The sequence below is a fragment of the Bufo gargarizans genome, chromosome 2 (genome assembly GCF_014858855.1).
Source record: "Bufo gargarizans isolate SCDJY-AF-19 chromosome 2, ASM1485885v1, whole genome shotgun sequence".
In the NCBI taxonomy this organism is placed as follows: domain Eukaryota; kingdom Metazoa; phylum Chordata; class Amphibia; order Anura; family Bufonidae; genus Bufo; species Bufo gargarizans.
Window position 1 is genome coordinate 516775515 of NC_058081.1, and position 11421 is coordinate 516786935.

An 11421-nucleotide genomic window follows, 5' to 3' on the forward strand; every position below is an offset into this window, starting at 1 on the left:
ATGTGGGGTGAAGTGCTGGGTTTCAGGTGTTACTGTAGACTAGGATGTGCTGTGTGCACCATGTTAGTGAAGTCATGGCAAATGAAGGCTGCTACTATATGGAAGATGTTATCGTAAGGTGATAAGCTACAGATGGCAGGGACATGATGTAAGAAGTGGGTTGCAATGCTATGTGTATTGTGTTACAGGCCCTGGGGTAATGTGTTGGATGTCAGCTGATATTGTAGACTTTAGTATGGTGGGCTCTTTAGGGGGGGTTGTAGGGTTATGTTAGGTGTTCATTGATTTGTGAACAGGTGTTACTAATAGAAAGGCTCTAGTGTAGGATATGAAGTGCAGTGCTCTGTATAGGGTGTTATTACAGTGTAATGATGAGATCATGTGTAAGGGGTTACACAGTGGGGTAGATTGGGTTTAGCGGTGTGTGTAGGGTGTTGTCATAGATAGGAAGGTCCTAGTGTAGGATGTGGGGTGCAGTGCTCTGTATAGGTGTTATTACAGTGTAATGATCATGTGTAAGGGGTTACACAGTGGGGTATATTGGTTTAGCGGTGTATGTAGGGTGTTGTCATAGATAGGAAGGTCCTAGTGTAGGATGTGGGGTGCTGTGCTCTGTATAGGTGTTATTACAGACAGTGTAAGGATGGGGTCACATGTAGGGGGTTACATTGTGGGGTTTTTGGGACGAAGGGGTAAATTATTACAGGTAGCAGGATTATGGGGTTTTGTTTAGTGTGTATTTCCACGTGCAGAGTGTTACTGTAGACAGTGGGGTGCAGTGTCAAGTACAGCATGATGTTACAGACAGCATTGCACCCACATATATGACCCCACTCATGACTATATGTGACCCTATGACCCCACAATGACTAAAGGACACATTTGGTTATTGGTCCTAATCTTGTCTTTTCTCCATGTCACACTCCAGATTGCCGGCTGCTCTGGGATTATGTGTATCAGCTCTTGTCTGACACGAGATATGAGAACTTTATTCGCTGGGAAGATAAAGAGTCAATGGTTTTTCGAATCATGGACCCCAATGGTCTGGCACGACTCTGGGGCAACCACAAGGTGATTTGTCTTTTGATACTCTCCTGGTTACTTCCTTGACATCTGTTGGTGCCTTTTTCTGGCTCCCGATCCCCTTCACGAATTCCTTTTCTCATTTCCATAAATAGAACAGAACAAACATGACTTATGAGAAGATGTCGCGGGCACTTCGCCATTACTACAAGCTTAACATCATCCGCAAGGAACCTGGGCAGAGACTACTCTTCAGGTAACAAGATTCTGTTGTATGGTGGTTATAGTCCTATTTCCCTCAGGGGGAAATCAGTGCAGAACACAGCACAAATATGACTGCATCCGGTTATAAATAAACTGAAGGGGCAGAAATCATCCCTGAGTCATATGATGGAAATGTTTTATATATAAATGTATATATACATATACATGTCCCTCTCATCATGCATCAGGATACAGCACAGATTTCATGTGATTTCTTAGTATTGCGCCCTGCTGGGTATTACATTGTGTGTAATGACCCTTATAGAAAGAATGTAACAACTAAAATATCACAACCCCCTCCCTTTAATCCTTTGGACAAGAATATTAGTACTATAATACTGTTCGCTGTAAACATACTTATAATAAATATACCTATTATAAAACTGCCTCCTATGTACAAGATTATGCCTACTATAAAACTGCCTCCTATGTACAATTATATACCTACTATAAAACTGCCTCCTATGTACAAGAATATACCTACTATAAAACTGCCTCCTATGTACAAGAATATACCTACTATAATACTACCCACTGTGAACAAGAATATACCTATAATAAAACTGCCTCCTATGTACAAGAATATACCTACTATAAAACTGTATCTGTAAAGAATAAATCAAGGCAACTGGACGTACTGTAGATTTCTTGAAAACGTTTCACTCGTTCTTCCAACGAGCTTTCTCAATTCTGAGTGACTGTACAAAAATTCTGGGAATAAATATGTAACTGAATCAACATCTGGTAATTATACCCAGCATTGGGTCAAAGGTGTTGATTCCATAATCCTAATTGGAGTCAGTAGGTGATAAAGACTTCCCAGAAAAAGGTGTCAAGGCAGCATTGTATGTGGCAGACAATAGATGTCTAACCCCCCACCTCTATTCAAGCTTGGCTTCTCCATTTTTACGTAGATGGCCTCCTTCACGCCTCGCTTTAAACCCAGCAACACACTGAGGCAACAACGGGTTCACCCCAAAGACCCAACGCCTAAACACAATATGGACAACATTGTGTACACAGTCCAGTGCAATGAGGAATGCTCAGAACTGTATATCGGCAAAACAAAACAACAACTACATCAGCGTATGGCTCAGCATAGAAGACCCAAAACCTCTGGTCAAGATTCAGCCATGTACTTACATCTAAAAGGAACAGGTCACACCTTTTGAAGACAGTCAAGTACGTGTTTTGGATAAGGAGGCTGATTGGTACAAACGAGGCGTGAAGGAGGCCATCTACGTAAAAATGGAGAAGCCAAGCTTGAATAGAGGTGGGGGGTTAGACATCTATTGTCTGCCTCATACAATGCTGTCTTGACACCTTTTTCTGGGAAGTCTTTATCACCTACTGACTCCAATTAAGATTATGGAATCAACATCTTTGACCGAATGTTGGGTATAATTACCAGATGTTGATTCAGTTACATATTTATTCCCAGAATTTTTGTACAGTCACTCAGAATTGAGAAAGCTCGTTGGAAGAACGAGTGAAACGTTTTCAAGAAATCTACAGTACGTCCAGTTGCCTTGATTTATTCTTTACAGATATACCGTGACCTGGATAAATGAGAACCTTCACAGACATACTATAATACTGCCTCCTATGTACAAGAATATACCATACCATACCTATTATAAAACTGCCTCCTATGTACAAGAATATACCTACTATAAAACTGCCTCCTATGTACAAGAATATACCATACCTATTATAAAACTGCCTCCTATGTACAAGAATATACCGTACCTATTATAAAACTGCCTCCTATGTACAAGAATATACCGTACCTATTATAAAACTGCCTCCTATGTACAAGAATATACCTACTATAATACTGCTTCCTATGTACAAGAATATACCTATTATAAAACTGCCCACTGTGAACAAGAATATACCTATTATAAAGCTGCCTCCTATGTACAAGAATATACCTACTATAATACTTCCCACTGTGAACAAGAATATACCTACTATAAAACTGCCTCCTATGTACAATATACCTGCTATAAAACTGCCTCCTGTGTACAAGAATATACCTACTATAATACTGCCCACTGTGAACAAGAATATACCTACTATAAAACTGCCTCCTATGTACAAGAATATGCTTACTATAAAACTGCATCCTATGTACAATATAACTGCTATAAAACTGCCTCCTATGCACAAGAATATACCTACTATAAAACTGCCCACTTGGAACAAGAATATACCTATTATAAAACTGCCTCCTATGTACAAGAATATGCCTACTTTAATACTGCACACTGTGAACAAGAATATACCTACTAGAAAACTGCCTTCTATATACAATATACCTGCTATAAAACTGCCTCCTATGTACAAGAATATACTGTAAGAAGGTACAAGTAATCATCGTGGATGATAGGTACGTGTCACCGAGGTTCCTGGCCTCGGTGGAGTAAGAGCCAGTTTTTATGTGTCAGCAGCATTTGCTGTTTGACACCTTGGTACTTAGCCTGGCTGTAATAGCTTGGAGTAGTCAAAGTGCTGGGTGGGTGACTACTCCCCCACGTTCCAGGCCGGGTTTTGCCAGGCATAAAACCAGCCAGCACTGCCAGGTGTACAGGATTACCTCCGTCTGACAGTGAAGCTCAGGGGGTCTGTGTGCTGGGATCTGAGGCCTGTGCTGAGCTGGAGGGCGGAGACCCGTGTGTCAGGGGAACAGGCCGTCTAAAGCCGGTGTTTGAACTTTCTGAGGCAGAACTGCCACCAAGGTGTTTTTGTTTTGTTTTTTTATATATTTTTTTTTATGTTAACTTGCCATTGGGTGTGAAGTAACACCAACACTGCAAAAGTGATGTTTTGTTTTAGGCATCATGTGTGAATAAACACGGAAGTTTGAATTAGGAACTTGTATTTTACCTCTGTACTGCGCCCGCTTATCCTAACTACCAGAGCGAATCCCCACAATTGGTGGAGGATGCGTACATGAGCAGTGAGGCTGGCGTGAACGCCGAAATATTTTGAGGTTTGCATTTTTTGGGCACAGTTGTATGTCATACCAGCAGTATTACAACCCGTGTCCCACGACAAAATGGAGGCTGTTGTGAAGGCCCTCATGGAGGTTAATCAGCAGCGAGAGACAAAGCTGCAACAACTGGAGGCTAACAAGCAGCAGCAAGAGACCAACCAGTTGCTGCTACAATACATGATGGCTTTGCAGACAGCAGGAGCAACCACGAGCGTCCACAATGCCCAGAAGCCAGTCGGTGCGGCGATTCCTAAGATGACACCCGCAGACAACACCGAAACCTACCCGGTGATGTACGAGAAAGTGGCCTTAAGGGAGAAGCTACCCCAAAACCAGTGGGCTGAGGTCGTCGCTCCGTTCCTCGCATGCGATTCCCAGCTGGTGTATTTCGACTTGCCCGACGATCATGCGGCCGGTTACCAAATAGTGAAGGGTGAGATTTTGGCAACGCTTGGGATGAATGTGTTGGTCCGGGCCCAGCGGGTACATCAGTGGGGTTTAAGCTAGCTGAGCCCGGGAGACCCCAGTATTATGACTTACTTCACCTTTTGCAAAAGTGGCTACAGCCTGAGGTGCTGAGTCCTATGGTTATGCTGGGTAGAATATTGGCTGATATGTTCTGGAGGGCTTTGCCACCCCCTCTCCAGCAATGGATTGTCCAGGTCTCTCCATGTAATGCCCTTGAGATGGTCGACCTGGTGGAACGCTATGAGGCTACCCCGAATCTATAGGTGGGTTCTTTTTGGGAGGGAGGCAGTCAAATCCTGTAAATCTCCACCCCAGACCCGGCGACTTGTGTCAACCAAACCCGCCTGGGATGTACCCCCTATGGACCCGGCTCAGATAGTCTGCTGGCGGTGTCGGGAGCCTGGCCATGTACGAGCTGACTGTCCACATCAGGTGGAACCCATGGACACGAACTATGGCTTCCGTCATTCGTTATATGCCAGGAAGCTGTGTGCAGCGGGTACCCCAGAAACTCTAAATCACCTGTGCCAGGTGGAAGTGGGAGACACTCCATCAGAGGCCCTGCTGGACTCAGGGAGTCTGGTGTCCCTATTAAGGGCTCCCCTGGTACGGTCCGCTGAGTATACTGGCCGGAAAGTCAGGGTCATGTGCATTTATGGGGACTTAAAAGACTATCCCACCGCCCTAGTGTCTCTAACCACGGGGGTCGGCAGGGGGACTCACGAAGTGGCAGTTGCCACAAACTTACACTTCAAACTTTTTATAATAGGGAGAGACTTCCCTGGTTTCCCGGCACTGTGGCCTGCTACGAAAGTGACTGATACCCATGAGACAGGGGTAACCCCAACAGAGTGGCCTTGCTCCGGGGGGAGGCCAGAACCCTGGGAACCCGAGGCCGAAGGGCCAGCGGTAGGGGTGACCGCCACTTCGGTGGAAGAGGGGGAGACAACCCCACTGAGTGTAATGGTGGAAGACGTGAAGGAAGGACTTGCCCCCGGGGCCTGGTACTGCACAACACCGGGACCCAACCCTATCCCGAGCCTTGGAAAATGTATTAATAGTAGATGGTGGACAACAACAAGCTGGGGCAGAGTTGGTGTTCTCCCGTTTTGTGGTTCAGCAGGATATGTTGTATCAAGTAAACCAGCTGCGGGGTGAACCCATTAAACAGTTGGTGGTCCCCCAGGCTTATCGCAAACTCGTGTTAGAGTTAGCCCACTAACATGTTCTCGGGGTCATCTGGGAATGCAGAAAACACAGGACCGGATTCTACAACGGTTTTACTGGCCCAGTATGTTAAGGGAGGTGGACGAATTCTGTAAGTCTTGCCCGACCTGCCAGGCAACTAGCCCCCAGCACCTTTTACGTAGTCCCTTGGTACCTCTCCCGATCATCAAGGTAACGTTTGAGCGTATCGCTATGGACCTCGTAGGCCCAGTACTGAAGTCCGCTAGAGGACACCAACACATCTTGGTCGTCCTAGACTACGCCACTCAGTACCCGGAGACTGTGCCACTGTGACATACATCGGCTAAGCTGATAGCTAAGGAGCTAATGGAAATGTTCTCCCGAGTGGGGCTACCTAAAGGGGTTCTGACTGATCAGGGCACAGACATCCTAATTATCGCACACTGGAAACGTGAGTGGTTGTAAGCGATTTAGTGTGTTAATTATATGTCCTTAGGTACTGCATACCCTATTAATATACTCCGCTAGATAATTATCTGCAGTTATCCGAAACATATATTGTCTTGTGGGACTTATTTTAATAGTTATCCTATATAAAAGTTAAGTTTTAAAGTAGGGTTAATTCTTCAGTGATTTACTGATCAGGGGACCCCTTTATGTCCAAGGTGATAAGGGAACTCTGTAAGTTGCTGCACGTACAACAGCTACGGGCGTCCGTTTACTATCTGCAAGCAGACGGTCTGGTAGAAAGGTTTAACCAAACATTAAAAAATATGTTGAAAAGGGTGGTGGCTAAAGATAGGACAGAAGAAGGTCCCAGTCCTTCCCATCTCATGTTCACAGTGCGAGAGGTTACCCAGGCCTCTACTGGGTTCTCACCCTTCGAACTGCTATATGGCAGACACCTTCGCGGTCTCTTGGATGTAGCCAAAGAGGCATGGGAACAACAACCCATTCCGTATAAAAGTGTTATTGAGTACGTTACCCAGACGCAAGAACAGATAGAGACAGTGTTGTCTCTTGTTAGGTAGTATATGGAGACAGCTTAGCGAGCCCAGAGTCAGGTCTATAATCGGCAGGCTCTGGTCCGGATCTTTAACCCGGGTGATCGGGTTTTGGTTCTGGTACCGACCATGGACAGTAAGTTCCTGGCTAGGTGGCAGGGGCCCTACGAGGTACTCTAGAAAGTTGGAGATGTGAACTACAAGGTACACCAGCCAGGGCGGCGAAAGCCGGAACAGATCTACCATGTTAATTTACTTAAGCCGTGGAAGGATAGAGAGACCTCTACAGAAGACAGCGAGCGTCCAGGTTTTCTAGGGGAAGAGGTTCCGGCCCCTTTGTCTGATGCAAGGGAAGCGGTTGCAGATAGCCTCTCCTCTAAACAGGCTCAGGAGGCCAGGGAGTTCATTAGTCGGAACACGGATGTGTTCTCGGACCTCCCTGGACCCACTTTTGTCACAGAACCTCAGGCCAAAGTCCGGTTACCCGAGGCTCTGCGACAAGCCAACTCGGAGGAGGTGCAGTTAATGCTTTAACTAGATGTCATTGAGGAGTCTAAAAGAGAGTGGGCCAGTTCTATAGTCTTAATACCCAAGCCAGACGGGACGTTACGGTTCTGTAACGATTTTTGGAAACTGAATGAGATTTCCAAATTCGATGCTTATCCCATGCCCCGGGTGGATGAGCTTATCGAAAGGTTAGGACAAGCCCGGTATTTTTCTGTTTTGGACCTCACAAAAGGGTACTGGCAGGTGCCCTTAACGGAGGCTGCCAAAGAGAAAACTGCCTTCGTCACATCTGAAGGGCTGTATCAGTACAAGGTGCTACCCTTTGGTCTGCATGGTGCCCCCGCCACTTTTCAACGGCTTATGGACAGTGTTCTGCGTCCACATCGTCGGTACGCTTTAGCTTACCTGGACGATAATGTCATCCACAGTACCGACTTGGAAAGTCACCTACCCAAAGTGCTGGCAGTGGACTCCCTTCAGAAGGCGGGACTAACCACTAACCTAAAAAATGTGCGATAGGGTTAGAAGAGACTAAGTACCTGGGGTATGTCATTGGGCGCAGAGTGATCAAACCCCAAGTGAACAAAGTGGAGGCAATATAAAAATGGGCCCTGACCTGTCGTCACTAGGCAAGTAAAGTCATTTCTGGGAATTGTGGGCTATTACATGAGGTTTGTCCCCCACTTTGCTACAGTGGCCGCGCCATTGACAAAGCTTTTGAAGGGACACAAGTCAGTGATGGTTCGCTGGGATGAGCGCGCTGAAGAGGCTTTCTCCGCTTTTGAAGTCAGCCCCGCTTTTGGTGATGCCCGACTTCAAAAGGGAGTTTATACTACAGACCGATGCCTCCGAAGTAAGCCTCGGTGCTGTACTGTCTCAGAAAGTCAACGGGGAGGAGCATCCTGTTGTCTTCCTCAGCCGTAGGCTCACCCCAGCCGAGACCCCGGTATAGTATAGTGGAGAGAGAGTGTCTGGCTATCAAGTGGGCACTCGAGTCTCTCCGCTATTATTTGTTGAGCCAGGCCTAAGAGAGAAATGCCCGAGTCACCAGGTGGTTCCTGTCCTTTCAAAACTTTAAGTTCTCTGTAGAACACAGGACAGGCCGGTGGCAGGGAAACATGGATGCCCTGTCCCGAGTATACTGCATGGCATGTGTTCACCCCCTCAGGGTTTAAAAAAGGGGGGAGGCCTGTAAGAAGGTACAAGTAATCATCGTGGATGATGGGTACATGTCACCGAGGTTCCTGGCCTCGGTGGAGTAAGAGCCAGTTTTTATGTGTCAGCAGATATTGCTGTTTGACACCTTGGTACTTAGCATGGCTGTAATAGCTGATCTGGGACGACTCTTACTGAGAGTAGTCAAAGTGCTGGGTGGGTGACTACTCACCACGTTACAGGCTGGGTTTTGCCAGGCATAAAACCAGGCAGCACTGCCAGGTGGGGAGGATTACCTCCGTCTGACAGTGGAGCTCAGGAGGTCTGTGTGCTTGGATCTGAGGCCTGTGCTGGGCTGGAGAACGGAGAACCGCGTGTCAGTGGAACAGGCCGTCTAAAGCCTGTGTTTGAACTTTCTCAGGCAGAACTGCCACCAAAGTAACTTTTGTTATGTTAACTTGCCATTGGGTGTGAAGTAACACCAACACTGCAAAAGTGACGTTTTGTTTTTGTGCATCATGTGTGAATAAACACTGAAGTTTGAATTATGAACTTGTATTTTGCCTCTGTATTGCGCCCGCTTATCCCAATTACCAGAGCGAATCCCCACAGTGCCTACTATAATACTGCCTATTATAAAACTTCCTCCTATGTACAAGAATATACCTGCTATAAAACTGCCTCATATGTACAAGAATATAACTACTATAATACTGTTCTCTGAAGATAGATTAAGATAGAACCACAGTGACACTAGTAGTACATTAACCTTCTTTTATTTCTTAGGTTTATGAAGACACCGGATGAGATTATGAGTGGCAGGACAGATCGGCTGGAACATCTGGAATCTCAGGAGCTGGACGAAACAATGTATCAGGAGGATGATTGCTGAACTTTGATCTTTGTTTCCTATATACTGCGAGTGTGAAGTTGCTGGTGCAGGTGGAGGTATCCCATGGACTGGAATTGTATAGTCTACCTGCAACGCTAGCTGAACAAGTGGCTGCCCCTGCACCAGCCTAAACAGACTTTTATTGGTAACGATGGGAGTGAATTGGCATAATATGGCCACTTTCTGGTACTGTGAGGGCGACATTGTGTGTGGTGTTTATGCCAAGACTAGTGAATAGGTTTTATGTTGTATATTGATGCATTTTCGGAAGTATTTGCACTGGAGAAAGATGCCACAGATAACGAACTGTGACCAGGTTCACCATGCTGGGACCAGCAGGGTCCTTGTGACTTCAGGACAAAACTTTCTTCAATCTTTTGTAAAAATTGTAAATTGCACTAGTGTCATTTTAACTATGCTTGATTTTCCTTTACTTACACTAATGCTGATGCAATTTGCAGCATCATGGATGATGTCATCACTATCTTTGTAATTACATCATCACTTCTCGTCTGCACATGCAGCATTACTTCCTGTTTACACTCAGCCTTTTGGTCTCCACCGTTGAGCTTGTGTATTTCTTTAAAGTAAAAAAATATATATGATACTGAAAAGAAACCTTAAAAGGAACCTGTGACCGGGATTTTGTGTGTAGAGCTGAGGACCTGGGTTGCTAGATGGCCGCTAACACATCCGCAATATCCAGTCCCCATAGCTCTGTGTGCTTTTATTGTGTAAAAAAAAAAAAAAGATTTGATACATATGCAAATTAACCTGAGATGAGTCCTGTACGTGAGATGAGTCAGGGAGATGACTCATCTCAGGTTAATTTGCATATGTTTTAAATCGTTTTGTTTTTTTACACAGTAAAAGCACACAGAGCTATGGGGACTGGGTATTGCAGATGTGCTAGCGACGATCTAGCAACCCATGTCCTCAGCTCTATACACAAATCCCGGTGACAGGTTCCCTTTAAAGCAGTGATGGCTAACCTCCAGCACTCCAGCTGTGGTGAAACTATTACTCCCAGCATGCTCCTTTGATTTCTATGAAGTTCTGAGAACAGCCAAGCAAGGGGGGCATCTTGGGAGTCATAGTTTTACCACAGCTGTAGTGCCGGAGGTTAGCCATCACAGCCCTATAGCATCAGATGTAAAGGGTGGACTAATCTTCTGGCGATGAAGGGCTTTTATTTTTCTGACTTAAGTTGTCTTATTTGGTTGTCTATTTTATTTTTTATTTTTATTTTGTTTGTTTTTTTAACAGATGATTTCTGGTTAAAAAAAAAAAAAAAATGAAACCTGATTTACAGTGCCACTTGTTCAATTGTGCAATTTCTTTACATGAGTATGATTTTGAGTTTCTATTCAGTGGTGGCAATACTGAGAATGCAGCCTATCCAGTTGCTAGAGAGCAGCCGTGACATCATCACTGAGAATGCAGCCTACCCATTCGCTAGAAAGCAGCCGTGACATCATCACTGAGAATGCAGCCTATCCATTCGCTAGAGAGCAGCCGTGACATCATCACTGAGAATGTAGCCTATCCGTTCACTAGACAGAAGCCCTGACATCACTGAGAATGCAGCCTATCCGTTCACTAGACAGAAGCCCTGACATCACTGAGAATGCAGCCTGTCCATTCACTAGAAAGCAGTGGTGACATCACAGAGAATGCAGCCTATGCATTCACTAGAGAGCAGTGGTGACATAGCGGAGAATGGAGCCTATCCATTCACTAGAGAGCAGCCGTGACATCACAGAGAATGCAGCCTATCCAATCACTAGAGAGCAGTACTCTTTACTTCATTTGAGTGTAGCTTCATGGGAATGACAGCACTTATTACTCCTTTTAACCACTGTGTTGTAATATTTCCTTATTACCGAAATCCCACTTTGGGTTCTCCTGCCCTGCTTCTGCTA

General features: G+C 45.4%; 1 protein-coding gene across 3 annotated transcripts in view; it reads left to right on the forward strand.

Annotated features, from left to right (window-relative positions):
- The window catches only part of ETV6 (ETS variant transcription factor 6), a 52900-nt gene extending 42710 nt beyond the window's left edge, over positions 1-10190 (forward strand). For all 3 annotated transcript variants that reach the window (XM_044277970.1, XM_044277971.1, XM_044277972.1), the window contains exons 6-8: positions 929-1071; positions 1179-1279; positions 9394-10190. In XM_044277970.1, the coding sequence (XP_044133905.1) occupies positions 929-1071; positions 1179-1279; positions 9394-9499 (350 nt within the window). In that variant the 3' untranslated portion in view covers positions 9500-10190. The remainder of the gene's footprint in view (positions 1-928; positions 1072-1178; positions 1280-9393) is intronic.
- Positions 10191-11421: the final 1231 nt, after the last annotated feature.